General features: G+C 39.0%; 4 protein-coding genes and 1 long non-coding RNA gene across 6 annotated transcripts in view; 1 reads left to right on the top strand and 4 right to left on the bottom strand.

Annotated features, from left to right (window-relative positions):
* Positions 1-1,318: 1,318 nt before the first annotated feature.
* On the bottom strand, positions 1,319-3,144 carry LOC149039203 (uncharacterized). Its single transcript, XR_016180685.1, has 3 exons — positions 3,029-3,144; positions 2,591-2,638; positions 1,319-1,491 (listed from the first exon to the last, which is right to left on the bottom strand). It is a non-coding gene; the product is annotated as an uncharacterized LOC149039203 (long non-coding RNA).
* A 308-nt stretch (positions 3,145-3,452) lies between these two features.
* On the bottom strand, positions 3,453-4,459 carry LOC113686419 (suppressor of cytokine signaling 2). The gene has a single exon (XM_027204036.2). The coding sequence runs from the start codon at positions 4,312-4,314 to the stop codon at positions 3,739-3,741; it is 576 nt and encodes a 191-aa protein (XP_027059837.1). The 5' UTR covers positions 4,315-4,459; the 3' UTR covers positions 3,453-3,738.
* Positions 4,460-7,449: 2,990 nt separating this feature from the next.
* On the bottom strand, positions 7,450-12,286 carry LOC113686351 (kelch-like protein 12). The gene is made up of 5 exons (XM_027203964.2): positions 11,685-12,286; positions 10,754-10,987; positions 10,364-10,603; positions 9,687-9,974; positions 7,450-8,491 (listed from the first exon to the last, which is right to left on the bottom strand). The coding sequence occupies exons 1-5, from the start codon at positions 12,244-12,246 to the stop codon at positions 8,001-8,003; spliced, it is 1,815 nt and encodes a 604-aa protein (XP_027059765.2). The 5' UTR covers positions 12,247-12,286; the 3' UTR covers positions 7,450-8,000.
* A 21-nt stretch (positions 12,287-12,307) lies between these two features.
* Positions 12,308-16,922, top strand: LOC113686405 (alkyldihydroxyacetonephosphate synthase, peroxisomal). Its single transcript, XM_027204021.2, has 3 exons — positions 12,308-12,414; positions 13,284-14,045; positions 14,811-16,922. Exons 2-3 carry the CDS (start codon positions 13,302-13,304, stop codon positions 15,915-15,917), a joined length of 1,851 nt encoding a protein of 616 aa, XP_027059822.2. The 5' UTR covers positions 12,308-12,414; positions 13,284-13,301; the 3' UTR covers positions 15,918-16,922.
* Positions 16,923-18,327: 1,405 nt separating this feature from the next.
* The window catches only part of LOC113686380 (rab11 family-interacting protein 3), a 16,450-nt gene continuing 14,934 nt past the window's right edge, over positions 18,328-19,843 (bottom strand). For both annotated transcript variants that reach the window (XM_089185987.1, XM_089185988.1), the window contains exon 14: positions 18,328-19,843. This exon is cut by the window's right edge and continues 267 nt beyond it. The gene's annotated coding sequence lies outside the window, so the exon portion shown is untranslated.

The raw sequence follows: 19,843 nt of genomic DNA, 5'->3' as shown, positions 1-19,843 counted from the left end.
ATACAAAAGACTGGGAACGAGTAGCTACACTGGAAGGTACCATACCTTCCCCATGGGTGGTCATTTAACATGCAGACTCCTGTTAATTACCCGTTATAATGCCTTATAAGCTTTTGTAATACTACCTGTTCGACCTTTATCAAGACCTCTACAATAAACAATACTCACAGTAAACACTTATATCATGAGACACTTTTCCTGATGGTTAAGATTACGGACAACTTGATCCGGTTAATTTCTCAAAGTTCTCCAGGGTGCTCCCAAGAGCTTAATATATAATTTCCAGTTGTTTACAACTTTATTGCATCCCTATAGATTCCATATCCAGGAATGATGACTACTTCTTTCCGAGCGTTGCTAAGGATGTGAAACTTAAGTAAAAAGTCATTGCTGGAGAGTAAAACGCTGTTTTGCATAGTGATTCACTCAGTTACCATGACGACAGTGATATCTATGTAAACAATATTCTCTTAACACTAAGGGAAGATTTCATCTATAAGAAACAAGCTAATTGCTGTATTTTACTGGCAACCCTAAGTTTAATCTTAATCGCCTGTCATTACTTTATCACTGTGATTAAAAAAGATCGTAACAGCTTCGGCAAGGTAGCAAAAAGCAAATATGATTGAAAAAGGAGAGTGAAATTATGAATATGGACAACTAACGGGCCAAACCGGTCGATTTTTCCCTCGTTGCGTGTGAAGGTTCAAAAGGACAAATCATGACGGTCTCATGACTACTGTTACGACGAATTGTGTAATCGTAACATGACTTGATCCTATCTAATTTTTCCATGGATGAATATCACGAGATTCTTACCACAGCTTAGTGTAGCAAGCTCTGTGGGGGTTGGCAGGGGAATAGAAATCTCAACACCAATAGAGTTAATTAATATGGCAAGTCAGGAAAACATATGTTTACAAAAATGTCAAGTTGTATTGGTTTCATTTCAATTATCTAAATCACGTAGATCAGCTGAAAAACTGCACCGGTTGTAATGACCGCACTAAAAAAGGCTTACAAGTATTTATGCAAAAATCTTGATTTAAAAGTCGATTTCTACAAAACAAAAAAAAATTATGTTTTGGTTTTCATCTCTGTGGTAGATTTTTCTCTTCGACGAATTTCCTAATTTTAATTTCTAAAGAGGTGTCATTGTGCACGCTCATTTTAGTTCTTCATGAAATGAAATCGACCTGCCAAAAACATTATGGTGGCTCGACAGGGGTGCTCTCTGGACCTGGCCTGATATGTGGTCGGTGCATGCTCAACCAGTCAAACAAGTTGCACTTATTCTAGACGTTGGTCTATGGCCTACCTTTTGCTTACGTAGAGTCGAACACATTTTCACAATCGCACGCTCCGATCAATTCAACCAGGGGTGGGGTGAGGTACATGCAAATGAAAGTTCCCACGGCGACCTTTGTACCGTTTGGGTGTTAGTTAAAGTAGCCTCGTCAAGGTTCGAGCATCAAGATTTTCATTTACAATCTGTGTGCCAAAATATAAAACAAAGCAGTTGCCACCACCATAAAGGATTCTTCTGGACTTTAATATCGCCGTACCAGCCCTATACCGAACGAAGCCAGAGAAAACTGTTCCCGCAAAAAAGCGAGAATGTCTATGAGGATTGTGGCAGTTTATCTTTGCTCTGTCACGTAGAATTGTGTGACAGTGCACAAGAGCTGGGCCCATGCCCTAAAAGCCCCCAGGTCTGATTATTTTTAAAAAAAGTCTGGCCGTTTTTAAACAAAACTGCGTCCTAAGCAATCCCTAATTTAGCTGAATCTTTTATCTGAATATTTGCTTCTGTGAGCAGTGTCAAGAAAGACAAAATCCAACAGTGGAAAGACATTTGGTTAATTAAATCAGCTTCCTATGGAGAAAGCTTGAGGCTCGCTGATTGCGCAAAATCGTGGTTTGTGTCAGACCTTAAGTAAAGAGCCGACCCTCAGGATTTACTCAAAATTTTAGACTATCCGTTCCGTCCTCCTTCAATACCCGCCCTCTAGCCCCTCCTCTTCCCATAGCTATTTGAAAAATATCTTTGAACTTTGTTCTCTGGACCGAAAACCGATCAAAATAAGCCTCTCTTGTCGGGTTTAGTAAACACAAAATCATCCGTCGCCCCAGATTGATCTTTGCCCCTAAAAACAGCGTCAAATGCCTATGAAAGCACGGCCCACAAGGAAGAAATAAGGTCACAAAGCAAATGCAGTAGACTTTGTACGCACTTAGCGTCTGAAGACCTTCCCTCTAAGCCACAAACTCGTTTCCAACTCATAGACACCTTTGCATCATTTATACTCTTTAGCAATATTTTTTGAGAAGTATGAAGTACTGCCCTATCAATTGAACCAATTAAACAACAGCGTTCCTGTCCGGAAGGGATGCAATATTTCCTAATCATGGCCGGAATTTAGGCTGGCAGCTCCTCTTTGGACTTCCATAACTCGTTTGATCGTGGCCCCATGCAGACACAGAACTTATTTTCGGGAATGACTCCCATTACTTCACGTTCTGCATCCGCCGCAACGACAAAAAATGCCCAATTCATAATTATGCACAATGAGAAAAAAGCTTAACTCACAAAATGAAGTTTGATCATAGGCGTCGCATACAGTCTCAGTATTTCAACCTAATATGGCCCAAATAAAAATAACCATGGCATTTAAAAATAAAACTTTTAAAACCCTTGGTAATAAAATTTTTAGATGCAAGTTAATCTACAGTTAATATAGCGAAGAACGTCCACAAAGTTTGAGGCAAAAAACTTCATATCCATCACGCCCATGGAATTGTAATTCTTTCTTTCTTGCTATTTTTTTTGGTTGCAGCGATACAACGCTTTAAACTTTTGCAACTTCGACTCAACGGATAGCACGACAAGGTCGATAAATCACAAATGCACAATTAATAAGAAACTGGGCACGATTGAATTGACAGGATCACCACAATTGAAATTAACTGTAAATAGTGGATCGCAGTCGAAAACTTCCCAAATCACCGCGAACCAGGCAAAACTTGCCTTTTGCTGCTGATGATATAGCTCTATCATGTCCTCGTCAAATAACGCAGGGATATATATGTATAAACAATGAAGATGTACTTTAAATCAAGGGTTTCCCAGAATTTGCGCCTTTTGAATATATAAATGTTAATTCGAAGTCGGGGATTCCCCCCGGAATACTTCACAAAGAGAAGGCGGAAATCTGAAATGAACTTTGTCGTGCTAAAATGCTTGCCTCATGTGAGCTAGCACGTTCCCTATGGATTAATTTTAAAACGGAAAACTTCGTTATCAATCAAATTACATGCCGCTATTCTTAACAAAGGCGCACATAAAGGACAGCTACTGAATAATAGAAACAAGTGGTCACTCAGGCACCAGACCAAGATTCTAAGAATTCGAGGATGTTGCTTGCCCTAGGGCTTGACTTTCTGACACCAGCTCTAAAACAAAAATACTATACTTTTATTCTCCGTTTCGAAATAAATAATTTGTCTTAGCACTTGCTGTACAATTTGACTATGTTTAAAACTTTATATAAAAAATTAAACTTTGAAAAAAATATTCCTGATGTACACCAACCTTTTGTGGGACTCTCCTCCCACTTTCTCGGAAAACGATAAACTCTTCATGGTGAGCGCGAGCACCCGTGATATAATATTAGCCAATGTAATGTCTTTTTTGTGGCCATTAAATTAAATGAATTGACAATATTTCCCGTGAATTACTCAAACTGGATATTGGTAACTCCTCAAGTAAACTTTAAGCTTTGAAGGAACAGGTAATCGATGAACGCTCTCTCCGATAAGTTGTCGATTCAATGTCCGTCGACATAAATGTTTTAAGCTTGATACCTCTTTGTACAGAGGTGATGTTAGCGACAAATGAGCAACCTTGTCACGGGTTCCAGCGTATGAAGACTTCTGTCGATTGTTTCTTCGCTTAGAAAGCAGAATATAATAAAATACTAACTTAACAACGCAGTCAAACTTCGGCGAGCCCTGTTGATTTCCACCAGCGTGAGCACTTGTCCCATTGTTTTGATCCAAGGAGAATTTTCCGTCGCACATGACGATCCTGATGTTTGTCACTCCTAACTCTGTCCTCAAGCTCAACGTGAATAAATGTTTCGGGTCTGAACTAGCACGAATAAGAAACGATCCAGGTTTTTTCTTTATTAATAAAGCTTTTGATTGATTAGCATTTAACGCTCCCCAATAAAATCCGCTTGTTTTTAAAGTCTCTAATACTTTGTCAAGATACGAACCGCGTTGCAATGAAGACTGTGATGGTTTTGTTGACATAATCTATTTCCATTGCTTTCTTCGGTAATTCTGGGTTTAGCTGAAGCTTGACTTTGCTTTGAAGTAACATTTGCCCTCTTGTTTTCGACGAAGCGAAAGCTTTCTGATTTTACATAACGGGCGCAATTTAATTCTCGTGTTTCTTAGAAAAAATACAAAGCTTACTTCAACGGAAGTTCTCGGAATTCAAGTGTTAAATCGTCACTCTTTCTCGGAAATAGTAACATTCGTCACGCATGGATTATTAATAAATTGTGCGCGTGAGCGCCGCATTTTCTCGGAAAAATTACGTTTGAGTGCGTGCACAAGTCGACTCTAAAAACACCGGTAGATCTCGGACGATCTTCTAACATGTAAATATTGATCAACTCACGCTGGAATTGTAGCTTATCTCTGGCGTGACAAAATCCACGAGATAGGAAAGGAACGCGGAATTCATTAAGATAATAATCTATGAGATGTCAAAATTTGGATGCGGACATAGCAATAAAAGCGGAAGGGCACAGTAAAAGAAAATCTTTCAAATTTTGAAATATAACTAATGGAAAATTTAATAACAAATTTGGAACTGAATTGTAAGCTTGAAACTCGTCTATATCAGCTCTGTAATTTACAAACGGTAAGAAACAACTATGACAACAAACATTGACCAAAATGACCACTAATAGGGAACACGTGCTCCATAAGTTGGGAGGGTAAAATAACAGATTTATTGTAAGGATACAAGCTTTTCTACGAAATGTTCTGCTTTCGTCGAAAACGCGTGATACCTCCGGTGATAATCACGAGGTTTCGAGGCGATGATCGAGATAGTCAGCCTGAAATCGCCCTTGGCGAAAATTTCTTTTTGACAAATAAACATCAATCACCGTAAATAAACCCGTTTTAGTAATCACTTGTAATACATTTCCATGCAAGTTTCGATATCAGGTGAAAATCGAAGTTTATAAATCAACTAACATGTCTTCCTTTGCCTACAAAAATGCGCGCGGCAACAAACACAATCCTAGATTTAACCTTTTGTACCCTCTTTAGCACAGCATAGTTGATTAGCGGCATCAGAGAGGCAATTAGTATATAACAAACTTGTGTTATATCTATGCCGTCACGGACAGCAATAATGTTTCAGGGTGAAGTTGTGTTTATTACAAAAACAAGCCCATGTAATCTAACGCACGATAAGGATAAAACAACACAATATTAATTACAATCATTTAGAAGCTTCTTTAAAAAAAAAAAACTATCCACAAAACTGCATGGATAAATATTTGCACAATAAATATAAACTCTAATTGAACAAAGTAATATATGTAGCATCCGACTGGAACGTAAAAGCCGTGAACACAAAGTTCCGGCTTAGTAAACAATTGCTTTTCGGTCCAATGCACATCAAGGCCAATTTCATTTCCTCATCTCTTCAAGAACAAGACGCGAATGTGTGTTTTGTGGAAAAGACATAAACCAGGATAAATGTAAAACACGAGTTCAGAGTTTTCCTATATGCCAAAAGAAAACTAAACAATCTTATCAGTAAATTTAACAGCGTCGAAGTACGAAGTTGAAGCTCGCCAGTTGGTAGATAAGCTTACTTATTTCTTAGTGGGAGACTTGAAGGGGGAGGGAAAGGTTTAATTCAGTTGGGTTGATTTAAATAAAGTATTGACATGATGTTTATCACATTACGGAATCGCGCCCATTGAAAAGCGTCGCCCGAGAAAAGTGGGGTACCCATGATGCTTTGCGGGCGCAATGACCTAGGAATGAGGTTGCAAACGCTCACCGCCAACTTCGGTCGCTTTAGATCTGAATTGACAAATTCCCAAACGGGAGTTGTAAAATTTCGCTTTGTGTCCGTTTAGAGACAATGGAGATACAATTGGAGCAATTAGCATTGTTTCAAAGTGACGAAATGCTCTTTTCGTCGGTAAAGAGCGAGGGCCGCGTTTGCATATCAAAAGAGCGTGAAGTGTTCATCCGTAAGCTTATGAGCGTGAGCGTGCACCTACGTGGAGCGGGAATCTACAACGTATACTTAAGCTTTTCGAAAAGTAATTAGACTACCGACGTGTTATCTGAAACTGACGGCAATAACGGGCCAAAAAGGAAGGTAAAATTCCGCACAGCCCCACACTACATTATACGTTCAGTTCTTGGAGAGAGTGACAAAAACAATACTTTACCATTGGGAAAACAGATTTGTTTTACGATAGTATGGGGCAGTACGGAAATTTTACTAAAAGGAATATTTCTGTGATGTTTTGCTTTCTTGGCGAAGTTGATGGTCGAACCTCGCAAATCTGCCGCATTTGAGTCTTAACACAAATTGAAAACCCGGCATTTGAAAGGTAATTTAATTTTACATCTGACCGATTTTTAAACAATATAACCTAATCAAGATAACGCCACTAATTACGTCTATTCTTCTTCGATGAAAAGCGCTACGTTTCGGTTGTCTGCACAAGAAACAATACTTTCGAACACTGCGTACACGGGGGATTACATGATTGACAGTCGGATTGACAGGCCTGCGTGAAGTTACGCATGCTCTCTTTCTCTTTTCTAGCTTATTTGCATTTTCCCGTGCGACGTTTTTCAATGGGCGCGATTCTGTAATGATGCAACTTGGAATTCGTCTTCAGTTGTTTCAGCTTCGGCGAAATATCATAATAAATAATTGTGCGAGGCGCATTTCTTAGAAAGACACAAACTGATAAGGCTTACAACTAAAATGGCAGTAGAACCATAGAAATCGTGTCACGTCACACCCGGAAGCAAAACAAAGCGGCCGGTTTCAGCTTCCGCGAAAAGTTGTAGTGAGCTCTTCCGCACAAGATGGAAGAGATAAAGAAGAGCAACATAGCAACCAATTGTTTTGAAGACGAGGCCCTAACAAAATACCACGACGGTTCAGATATCAGGGTCAATTCAGGGAAGATGATTGCTTGAAAGACGTGCATGAAGCCACGCAGTTTTAAACTGTTACTGTGAAGGATTGCTTATGGAATCGTTGACTTAATCAACAAATACAATACCCTACTTCCTTCTTTCGTCTAAAAGCCCGTGGGGGGGGGGGGGGGAAGGGGGCTACTTTTAATAGCAAAGTGAGAAAAGAAGGAATCAACGAAACGAGACTAATTTGATTAACGTCCTCTTTATATAAATACTCCAACCTAGTTGGCAGAATGAATTCTGTTTCGTTTTCATGCAAGAAATTTCATCACCATGCTGAGATTTCAACCCAATTCTGATTAATAGGGGAAATTTCAGCTCAGTTACTTCTATGAATATATTTTTTCCTTGTTGCTTTCACCGATTTCTAACTCCCTTATCGACTTCTTAGTGGCAAAAATCGGGAACTTCGTGAGCGGGAAAGCCCCTCTTATCCACCTTCTCAAATGAATGCATTCACTGTTTATTCCAATGGAAAGAGAGCTTTAGGAAGCAAGTCAGCCCAGTGTCTGACCCAAGGAATAAATGCAGAGGCCATAGGAGATAGCAGTTTTCGCTTTGAGTGATACAATAACATCGACCAGCTTGTCTTTATGTTCCATGGTATATTTTCAATGTCTAGACACACCCTTTACTTTGGCAAGCGGTAAATGTGAACTTTTTGTAAAGTGTGCGATAAAGTTAGACTTCTCGTAAGTCTTAAATAAAATGTTCTTATATTCTGCATATCAATACCTTCATGGCAATATGACAACTCCTGCCTGAATCCTAGGTGATGGTTCGTCGACATACGGAACGCGCACAAGCATATACGTATCGTCATCACCAAGGCAGAGTCTGGCTATCGCACCGTAATCTGATCCCACAACAAACTGTCCAACGATGTAAACATCCACGTCCTGATCACGTGGTCTCTCATTAACTGCAGCCCTGATTCCCCAGGCAGGCAGGTTCAGAGATTTTATAATAGTCCAGTGATTTGTTTGTGGGCAAAATTTCTCTACCGAGGCTTGAACGTTTGCTATCTGACCATTCTGCATTTCAGCGCCTCCAAGCGCGTACAGACAACCGTGCGCAACGACCACGTCATGAAAAGCTCGTGCTCTTTTCATGGGCGGAGCAGAATGCCACCGATTTTTCTGCAGGTCGTAGGCTTCAACGGACGAGAACGCAAAATTGAAATTTGCTCCGCCACAAGCGTATATTTTGCCTTCTAGCGTAGCCACACCTGGGAAAATGACACCAGTATTGATCTTAACATTGTAATGATAATGGTCTTAGCTGTTGATAGAACCTACTCAGAGGCCCACCGTTAGGCTTTTTTGTATTCGGATGCCAATTTTGCTTCACTGATTCAGATGAAGTAAACAGGGACGAATACTAACAAGAACGTAATTGAAGAATTTAGATATATGAAAATTCACATATTTGCACTGCGGTGGAGAGATGAAATTAGAAGATCCTCGCAGCTAAGAACACTACTGAAACTAGTAGTTGTAAATAGGACCTGAAAAAAATTCAGGCCCGTACGGGATTTGAACCCATGACCTCTGCGATACCAGTGCAGCACTCTACCAATTGAGCTAACAAGCCAACTGGGAGCTGGTCAATGAATTGGGTACAAATAAACATCCAAGTGAATGAAGAATTTAGATATATGAAAATTCACATATTTGCACTGCGGTGGAGAGATGAAATTAGAAGATCCTCGCAGCTAAGAACACTAGTGAAACTAGTAGTTGTAAATAGGACCTGAAAAAAATTCAGGCCAGTACGGGATTTGAACCCATGACCTCTGCGATACCAGTGCAGCGCTCTACCAATTGAGTTAACAAGCCAACTGGGAGCTGGTCAATGAATTGGGTACAAATAAACATCCAAGTGAATGAAGAATTTAGATATATGAAAATTCACATATTTGCACTGCGGTGGAGAGATGAAATTAGAAGATCCTCGCAGCTAAGAACACTACTGAAACTAGTAGTTGTAAATAGGACCTCTCCACCGCAGTGCAAATATGTGAATTTTCATATATCTAAATTCTTCATTCACTTGGATGTTTATTTGTACCCAATTCATTGACCAGCTCCCAGTTGGCTTGTTAGCTCAATTGGTAGAGCGCTGCACTGGTATCGCAGAGGTCATGGGTTCAAATCCCGTACGGGCCTGAATTTTTTTCAGGTCCTATTTACAACTACTAGTTTCAGTAGTGTTCTTAGCTGCGAGGATCTTCTAAGAATGTAATTCATTACCTGGAAGGAGCAAAATTTCTTGGAAGAGCATTCTTAGGATAAATTGGTAATAAGAATGCTGACATTCTTAGGAGAAATTGGTTATAAGAGTGCTGGCTCAGAGGAATGGTATAACTTGCTGTAACCTTTAAGCAAAACATAAAAAAAGGACAAAAGGGTATCGTTACATACCAAGAGCTCCTCTGCCCGTGTGCATGGGTGTGATCACCTCCCATTCATTAGTAAATGGGTCGTACTTCTCTACAGTTTTCAGACCTTCCCTGAGGTAATCATCTGTTCCCCCAATCACATAGATACATCCATTGAATACAGTGCCAGCCACTTGCCCCTTGCAAAGTTTAAGTGGTGGAAGTTCACTCCATGAGTCCAGTTGTGGGTTGTAGCAGTCAACAGAGCCAAGGTTAGCTGTGAAACTAACCCCACCGATCACATAGATGAGGCCATTGAGTTTAACAACGGCTGAAAAGTGATCAGGAGATTACAATGACAATGTTAGGACATATTGGAATATGCTGACCAAAAACTGGTTAACATACTAGACTGCACTGCTCCCCATTCAAGCCTAAATTAACATTTGGAGACAGCTTTCCTTGCTATGAAAAACAACATTTGAATTAGATAGGGCAAGTACATATCATGTGTACACATATGATTAATTTGACTTTTGTGGCACTGAGACCTTTCAACTTTCAGCTTGAGTTAGCAGAAGGTTCTTGTTAACCAGTGAGGTTCTACTGAATCAGAATTAGGTGTGGAAATTATTATTTTGAGCTTTACAATGGAGAAAATTGAACAATGAGAGCAAGATCTTTCTCCTCATAGCAAGTCACACTTTTGTCACTCAGTACCTGCTGATTCTCGGGCAACAGACATTGACTGCATTTCTCCCCATTTCTCTTCATCCTCCAAGTAGAAGTAGTCCATTCTGTTCAAATATCTATCAGGACTGTCAAATCCCGACAGGCCACCTGCTATGCACAGCTTTTTAGGAGTGTTTTGCCTGGGTTGTGTTCGGAGTGTTTGAATAAAACACCTCTTCTTTGGATGCAGCTGATAGTTATCTATTTCTTCTATGAGAGCTTGACAACCTTTCAAAAGTTATAACAAAATAAAAAAGGCAAAAGCAATGGATTAAAGTTGAAATATCTGGCAATTCTAGAAGGTTATTGGCACAACTGTAATATTTCCAGATTCTATGAAATAGCTTGAATGTTTAAAGGACTTATAACAGGACTTACCATGTTTCTTGAGTACTTCAAATTCAGTTCCAAGACATTGTATCAGATGATTTCTTGGAATAAGAGGAAGTCGCACATTTTTTATTACATCAGGAACATGTGGAAATCGGCTATCAGGATCATGATTTACCCATGACAAAACAAGTTTTAGAAGTCCCTCTTCACCACTGCAAATGTTCAGATTTTCAGAGGATGCAAGTTTGGTCATCAGATTTGCAGGCAAGGAGAGGAAACCTGTAACGAAGAGAAATTAAAGTTATACCTTGTAATATGAATGTTAGTAGAATCCCTACATTTGTTAATCAGAATTAACAAATAACATAGGACAAACTGATAATTAATTTTTCTGTGGCCAGAAAAGAAACTAAGATAAGGGTGAGTGATAGTCTAAATATTCCCTGTTTCCAAGAAGATCCATTGTAAGCATTGGTTTTCCTATTCAACAAATTTATCCATTTATCTTTTTGACCCATCCACACAAAAGATGTTCTAAAACAAGGACCTTTGCAATCCACTAAAATGTACCCTACCTTTTTGAATATGAATTAGCAGTAAGAGTTAAAGTGACAAACAGTTGTGAATTAAAGCCAAATGATATCTCTAAAAACCTTTTAACTACATTTCTTCTCTCAAACAATTCCAAATTCCAATTAGAAGCAAATACCATAAGCTATTTTTCTTCTCCCAAAATTTCTAGTACATCATTTTCAGGAACTTAATTTCAAATATAAATCTTACTATTCTTTAAAAAAAATCAAATGTGCACTATACAAAATTTTTTCCCCTTCAAAAGCAAAATTTTGTCTGTATTAAGCCATAAATTTCGTTTGAATCTCCTCCCTACATAAATATACATGTAATTTAACTCCTAGACCCTTCCCTTCAAGGAAGTGAGCCAAAATTCTCGTCTCTGACTACCCTCAAACATTACCTTTGTGAGAACTAATTTCCATAATGTTCCTCTCCATGTATTCAAACGCATTTCTTAATAATTCCTCACTTGATATTGCTTCAGCAAATGTTAGTATATCGACACAGTTGCTCTTGCTGATTTTTTTGCTAATGAAATCCACACAAACGGTTTCCACTCCGGAAAACAACAACATGTTTGCGGCAACCAAGACATCTTTGACATCAGCCAGAGATTTGAGGTCCATTTTGCAGGTGTAAGCATATTCTACCAGAACTTTCAAAACATTCGACTCTAAGGCCATTTTAATCTTGCTCTCCCTGGATTCCCTCATCTCATTCGTGAACATGGCTTGAAAGTACGAGCTGCAGGAAGCCAAAACAAGTTTATGCACTTTGAAAAGTTTTCCGTCGTTGCTCTCCAAAACAACATCACAAAGGATCTCGCTCGCTCTTAACTCTTCCATTCTGTTTAGACATTGCAAGGCGTGTACATGTCCCTTGCTGATCTTTTGAGAATCGCGATTACTGCTGTTAGATGACAATCTGATTTGTTTTCTTTTGGAGAGGCTCGTTGTCGCCATATTTAGAGCTCATGGATTGGCACGTGTAAGATTACCTCGCCCCAGCTGACCTCGGTTGTGCGGCAATTGAATTCTATGGCTTGAGCCCGTTGTTCATCACATGGTAGGAGGGTAGATTATCATTTCTGAGTAGCAAATTAATTCGAAGAATTCGACGCTTTTCGGAAGGTGAGATTTCCTCGTGAATCACTGTTTTCGTAAGTCCATGTTTTTTTCTTTACATTAGAAGAATTGAGCATGATTTTAGGTCAGCAACCCGTGGTTTGAGCTGCGTGACAGACGACAGAAGGGTGTAACTCGTTGAATTTGTACATCTTGTGTGAACAAGAGACAATTAAGCATCAATTTTTGGATATTTGAAAACATCTGACAAAAGCTATGCTAAATTGGATGTTTTGAATCGCATGAAGTGTGGTAACGATGAGTTCAAACTTAAATTTGTGAATGCGTTGACGTGTTTACGGAATGGGATACATTTATGTCACACCACAACTCATAGCTAAATTAAATCATGCAAAAAATATTTTGTTTTCAGGGGTATGTAGCGGTTAACTTTTATCCGAAAAACTTTCAACCTTTCCGTAGAAATACTATAGTGTATTCAAATCACATACTGAGCTCTTAAGATTGTGATTTCTATCTGAACGTTCGCACTTTAATTCTAAAGACCGAACAGTGTATGTAAGTTTATGCAATGTCCAGGTGACATTACCCAATAAAAATTAATGTTTTTGCATTTGGTTCTTTCTCTCAAGGAGCTTGACTTACCATTGATCCAGAGCCATCTAGGATGCCCAATGTATACTTATGTTGCATAATATCTATTAAATTGTCTGATTATAATACATTTTGTTTCGTAAAATTCATTTCACTGCAAAGACCATTTCATTTTGTATTTTTAAAGGAAGAAATTTGAAGTTTTATGGTTGATTCAGGATTTAATTCATTTTGATATTCTTTATTGATTTTGAAATGAATTACAGTCAATTAAAATAAACAACAATTCTTGTGTTTGTGTGCAAAAATGAAATTTTTAGGTTAGTCCAGATACCACAATGAGCAGCAACAGACGACTAAAGTTAATAGCAGGCCACTTAGACCAGCAGAGTAAAACAGATGTGGTTAAACAAAATTGTGCAGATGCAACAGCAGAACCAACCACTGAGGCTGAGGACAAAAATCCAGGCAGGCATGACATCCTGAAGTGGAATGGCTGGGGCTATGATGACTCAAAGTTTTTAATCAATAAGGATGGCCAGGCTGTATTCACAGGATCTCGTTACATACTTGGAGGACACTCTTTCCCTAAATTGGTGGATTGGTTTACAAAATCATGTCATGCGGATGTAAACATTTCCTCTCCTGCTCAGCCTCTTCCTGATCCAAGCACTTTACCAAGTTCACAGATTAACCAGCCTTTTTTAGATCATGTCAAGGGAACAGGAGTGCAGTTTTCTTTGGATCCACATATGAGGCTTTTCCATGGTCATGGGCATACTTGTCATGAGATCTTTGAGCTTCGTCATGGAATGCTGCACAGGATTCCAGACATTGTCATCTGGCCAAGCTGTCATAAAGAGGTGGAGAAGGTAGTGCAGCTGGCTGTGGAGCACAATGTTTGTATTATACCTTTTGGAGGTGGTACTAGTGTGTCCAGCGCATTGGAATGCCCAGTTACAGAGAAGAGAATGGTTGTGTCCCTGGACATGACAGAGATGAAAAAGATTCTTTGGGTTGATGAAGAAAACTTGGTGGCTCACATTGAGGCAGGGATTATTGGTCAAGAATTGGAAGGACAGGTTAGTTTTGAGGTGTTTGTTAGTCCACTGTGAACTTGGGTCTGTCATCATGGAAAGAGAAAGCTTTTTTTAAGGTGTTTTCAACAAGGTGAAAAAAATTGTTTTCTAACATCATAAGCATGGGCATAGTTTTGTATCCCTCATTTCAATCTCAACCTATTTTAATCCTGGGTTTCCAGAAATGTTAAATTTTTGTGAATGTAAAGGATTTGACAACTGCGACCTACTGATCACCATGTAACATTTGGGGTGTAAGTGCAGTATTTTCAACTGGTGGGGCTAGACTAGAGTTTAACAGAAGTGAACAACATGCAACATCTCCTTACAACATGAAGCTATTGTCTTACTCACAAGTGGTGACAATAGACAACTCGTTAGCCAGGGTGTGTTATCTTGATTTAAAACCATGTTCTTTTCAAAGATATTATTCAAAAGAGAGAATTGCAAATAAAATCTTGAAGGAGGAAGGGTAATTGGAATCAAAAAGCATACCAAACAATTATCATGAATCATTTAGAGTGTGATATATATTGAGATAGGGAAGAAAATAAAGAGACTGTACTTTCATCCCTTCAACCCTTACATCAGGGATGAAAGTATAGTCTCTTTGTTTTTTCCCCTATCTATATATAGAAGAGTTGTTTGGGCTACTCACACCCCAGGCCCCCCCCCCCACCCCACCTCACCTTTTTTCCTGCTCCATTTTCCCTTTTTGATACTGAACTGAATACTGTACTTAAAATTTCACATGGTATGTTTTTTCAGCTGAATGCCAGAGGTCTCTGTGTAGGCCATGAACCTGACTCGTTGGAGTTTAGTTCTCTGGGTGGTTGGGTCGCCACACGTGCATCAGGTATGAAGAAGAACATCTATGGTAATATTGAAGACATTCTAGTGCGTGTGCGCATGGTGACAGCAAGAGGAACCGTTGAAAAAAGCTGTCAAGTTCCCCGGATGTCTACTGGCCCGGATATCCACCATTTCATCATGGGCTCGGAGGGAACGCTGGGCGTGATAACTGAGGTTAGTTTGCGGATCCGTCCGTTACCTGAGTGTAAAGTCTATGGCTCTATTGTGTTTCCCACGTTCGATATTGGGGTGGCTTGCGTGAGAGAGATTGCCAAACAGCGCTGTGCTCCAGCTTCGATTCGCTTAATGGATAACGAACAGTTCGTGTTTGGACAAGCCCTGAAATCTGAAAGTGGATCGTATTTCAAGTCTTTTATCGATGGCTTCAAAGCTGTCTACCTGACCAAGTTTAAAGGCTTCGACCCACATCAGCTAGCGGTAGCTACACTTCTTTTTGAGGGAGACAAACAAACTGTCGCCAGCCAACAGAGGAAAATTTACGAAATCGCTTCCCAGTTTCGTGGGATTCCAGGGGGCGAAGAAAACGGCCAGAGAGGATACATGTTGACCTTTGTGATCGCCTACCTAAGGGATCTTGGGTTTGATCATCACTTCCTTGCCGAGTCATTCGAAACATCTGTGCCCTGGGACAGAGTCACAGACCTGTGTCGCAACGTGAAAGAAGCGCTGAAACGGAAGTGTGCAAACCTTGGAATCAAGTACCCACCCTTAGCCACCTGCAGAGTGACGCAGACATACGATGCCGGCGCATGCGTTTATTTCTACTTTGGCTTCAATTACCGCGGGCTACCCAACCCATTAGAGATGTACGACGCGGTGGAGAGTGCTGCCCGCGATGAAGTTCTCGCCAATGGTGGTAGCTTGTCTCATCATCATGGAGTGGGCAAACTCAGAAAGAAGTGGCTTCGTCAAACCGTCTCTGATGTAGGTATTGAAATGTTAAGAGGCATCAAGCAGGCAGTGGATCCTCAGAATATTTTTGGAAATGGAAACCTGTTATGATTTCACAATAGGTTATGAAAAATTATTCTATTCAATAGTAGAGAGTGTACTGATTTCGAGGATGAGTAGCGTCTGAAGTTAAAACTCTGAGTAAACTTTCGCCGTAATAATCAACAAAGTTTTTTTTTTAACCCAGACGGAGAGTTTGAAAGAAGGTTAAGCATATCAGTTGAAATATCAGTACCTTGTCGTGGGGATCACTGCTGATCTAACATGGGATATTTACTGGGCTGGAAGTAAGTTTCCAATCACTACAGTTGTGAAATAACGAACCGAAAAAAGTGCTACGTAATATTAGAGTGGTTTTTTTGTTTTGTTTTTTTGTTAATGAACCGTGAATCAGTATGATTTATCTTGATCTCGACACCTGTGGTTTGAATGTTAAGTTTTAAAGATCTAAATTTTCCAAAAAAAAAAAAAAAACTGACTCAGACGCGTTCTTCACCCAGTCATTGATTGTCGTAAAATTTGGCTTTTAACTTACCTGAAAGATGAATCTCCTTTACCTTATGTGAAGACTGAAGGATACTTTGTTCAATGAGTACTTCTACTGTAAGGAGAACTGTGTAAACCTCTGGCAAAATTTTTTGAAAGATTTTTCTTCACAATCATTCGTGGTTGGAAAAACTTCTTAGGTTATCTTTGGTTGGTCGTGGCCTTTAATCATCTCAGTACTTGAATCGCCAAAATCCATTAAATAATTATAAACTTGAAGTAACCAAGAAATTTAGGAAACGTATCCAGAGGTGATCTTTTAAGACCTTGTATTTGAAACAGGATTAAAGGTATAAATGAAGGGTATGTGGAAGGCACCAGATGGCAGCGAGATGTATGCGCCTGTAAAAATTTGGACACAGTGATTTTATACGCGTTTCTTACATCATACGGAACGTTCTGTTATGTTCCCCTTGGCAAACCGTGGAAATCTTTGCGGTAGTTAAATTGTTCAATCTGAAGATTTGCAATGTGTAACCCATTAAAAGTCGAAATAATATTTCAGGAATACCTTTTTTCCTGTGTTCGCGTAGTGATTCTGTGAGTTTTCTCTCACTAAGAGGCCAACTTAATCGAAACTTAACTGGCCATGCTACCTCTACAGTACTCCATCGTCTACTATTTAAGCTCAAACAGCTCAGAGCTTCCTTCCACTTAAAAGGATCGCAAATGAGCTTCCTTAACGGCACAGAGGACGGCAACAGGCTAACAGTTTCTGAAGAGATGAACAAGCTTGATTACAAGAAAACAAAAGAGGTTATGTTCGCGGGTATAAATGTGTTTGGATCAACTCAGAGCCGCGTCAACCTACCCGCCCATCAAAATCTCCATTTTAACCTGCTCTGCGTGCTATAATGCCCGACAAAGTGACAATAGTAAAACTGTTTCACTTTACCTTTTTTCAACCAAGTTGTGAATACGTCTGCCTCTCATGTTAAGAATTTAGGTCTGCAGAGATAAGGTTTCCCTTCAGAAAATATTGAGAAATAACGAAGATATGCAGAGATTCATAGGAGGAACTGAAGAAACGAGGGTATCAAAAGCGCGCGGAATTGTACCCTGTTCAACAAATCCGGGAACGTTGTATAGGTGACAACATGATTTCGAGTGCAATTTAGTATAAATAAGCACGAGTAAATTTTTCAAAGACAAGAATATTTTTCCATGTATAAGTGCATTTTTTTCATGTATAATGTGACGTACATCATCTTTTCATGTAAAATATAAATTTTTTCGTGTTTTGTTAATCTGTAAAATGAATCGTTCTCACAACACGGGCGTTGTGCCCTGCATACAGAGCACTTTAACTTCTTCTTGTTCGAATAATAAGGCCTATTGTCGACCTCCTAAAAGAACGACGGTGAGCTGTGTCAGTGGGTAAATTTCGTGTTTCCCGAACTAGAGATTAAGGTTGAAACTCAAAGCGGCAAATATGAGTAAATTCGAGGTAGGTTTAAAACTTTGCAAGGTTCCAAGCAACTCCCTCTTAATTTGGTCCAATTAGCAATCAGCATGCAGTTAGGTGAGCAGATAGCAGTTATTTGGAGTCTTCCTGTCTTCAGTCAACTCCTTGCGCATTCCCTTCTCTCTACAGCCATTTACGCAGTAACGCGTAACGAGATGCCCTTCGTAACAAGCGGTGACTTCTTGATACAGTTGATCAGGGAGAGAGGACTGCTATGATGGACATCTTAAATGAAAGCTATTCCTGTCCAATTTCAATCGCGGCCGAAGATCACTGGGCAGAGAACAGACAAAAGTCAGGATAGCGCTTTTTCATTACATTCTTAGAGAATGATCCCATGAATTAGTATTATATTCAGAAATATATAGTATTCCAAACAGCTGACCCATCTTTTTGACCTGGGAAATTATTGCAACCACCTCGCCACCAAAATAATGAAAAAAAATGAGATTTACAAAATGGTAAGACATTTGATTTCGTTCCAAAGTTAATTTGTACAGGATTTTCACGGTCTCTACATAACACTATTCCTATATTCATCAATTAGCAAAATATTTACAATGTCTGCATATTAAAAATACATTATTGATGCAATGATAGTCTAGAGGTATTCTAATTTTCAATGCAACTACCTATACCATTAGTAGGTAGTACTTAACTGATTCAAAAAGACATAGCATGAATTAAAGTCATTTATCTATTTAAAACGTCACTCCTTAAAGTGTCTGAGTTAAAAATATGTTTAGACCAAATAGTATTACATAAGTTCTTGGACCAGAAACCTTAAGAGAGTGAGCACAACTTGATGGCACTTTAGAAGAGGTGTTGAGTAATCTGTCTAACTTACTATGCTTGTGAATACCATTCAAACTCTAATAACACATTTAAATAGTTCATTTTGTTGTCAAATATTACTACATAGAGTGACATCCATCAATCACAACTATGCATGACCTTTGAACTCAATCCATAAATGGTCAACAGTGACAGAATCATGGAATGCCAAGGGATTTCTATCTTCAGAGTTTGTCAGCTATAATCCCACAATGCAAGTGGTTTAAAGAGAATGAATAATGAAAAAAAATGTGTGGTCCTTACTGTTTTGTTCATCTGCAAGAGGGGAAATTTCACAGCTGACATTTCTGGATTATTAATTCAAACATACCTTAAAAAGTTTCACAATTCACTAATTTCCAATCTGAATTCACAATTTATAAAAGGAAATTGTTGCTATTTACACTAAAGGTATCAAATAATTTAAATCTTCAAAATTTTAAAAAAATTTTCCACTTTATGATGTGTAAAGTACACCAAAAAATGCAGGGATTACGTTCACAAACATCAATGTGCATTGGATGATTAATGTTCCTGGCACCTTTGCTCTTAGGGGAAACAAAAGCGATTTAAAATTTAAGATTGCAAATGGTTTATCAAATCTCTCAGTCACTCACAATTTCGGGAAACTTGTGAGCAGTCATCACTCTTTAAAGTTTTTCTTTCCTTGCATATTTGTACAGTCTTACATGGCACAGATGTCCACAGTGACGCAAAAATGCAGTCTTTTATATTCAGGGTCTCCCTCAATCAAAATTGTCTTCAAAACATCACTTTCCCTCCTTTTCAAGGTGTGCGAGTGATTTTTTTTGAGGCAAATGCTCTGCATTGATGTTATGCAAGAAAACAGAAATACAGGATTCTGTTTCTCTGTGAATGATATTCCACCAAAATAAACAAGTTAGCCACATAAATAAAAAGTGCTTCTAGTTTCTGGTTCTTTCTTGAATGCAAAGAAGGCCAAGTCCAAAAGATTGCATGGCCACTTTGTGTAGCCACGCCTATCAGACATGACTTGAGAAAGATAAAAATAGACTTTGCTCTCTGGATATAAATACACTCATAATAGACTAACACTAAGGTGTCAGGTCTTTCATAAAATTGTTCATAATTATTACCTTTCAACCCTTGT

This window comes from Pocillopora damicornis, chromosome 10 (assembly GCF_964200805.1).
Source record: "Pocillopora damicornis chromosome 10, jaPocDami1.2, whole genome shotgun sequence".
Classification (NCBI taxonomy): domain Eukaryota; kingdom Metazoa; phylum Cnidaria; class Anthozoa; order Scleractinia; family Pocilloporidae; genus Pocillopora; species Pocillopora damicornis.
The sequence above is the reverse complement of the archived record's forward strand: the minus strand, read 5'-3'. Positions and strand labels throughout refer to the sequence as shown.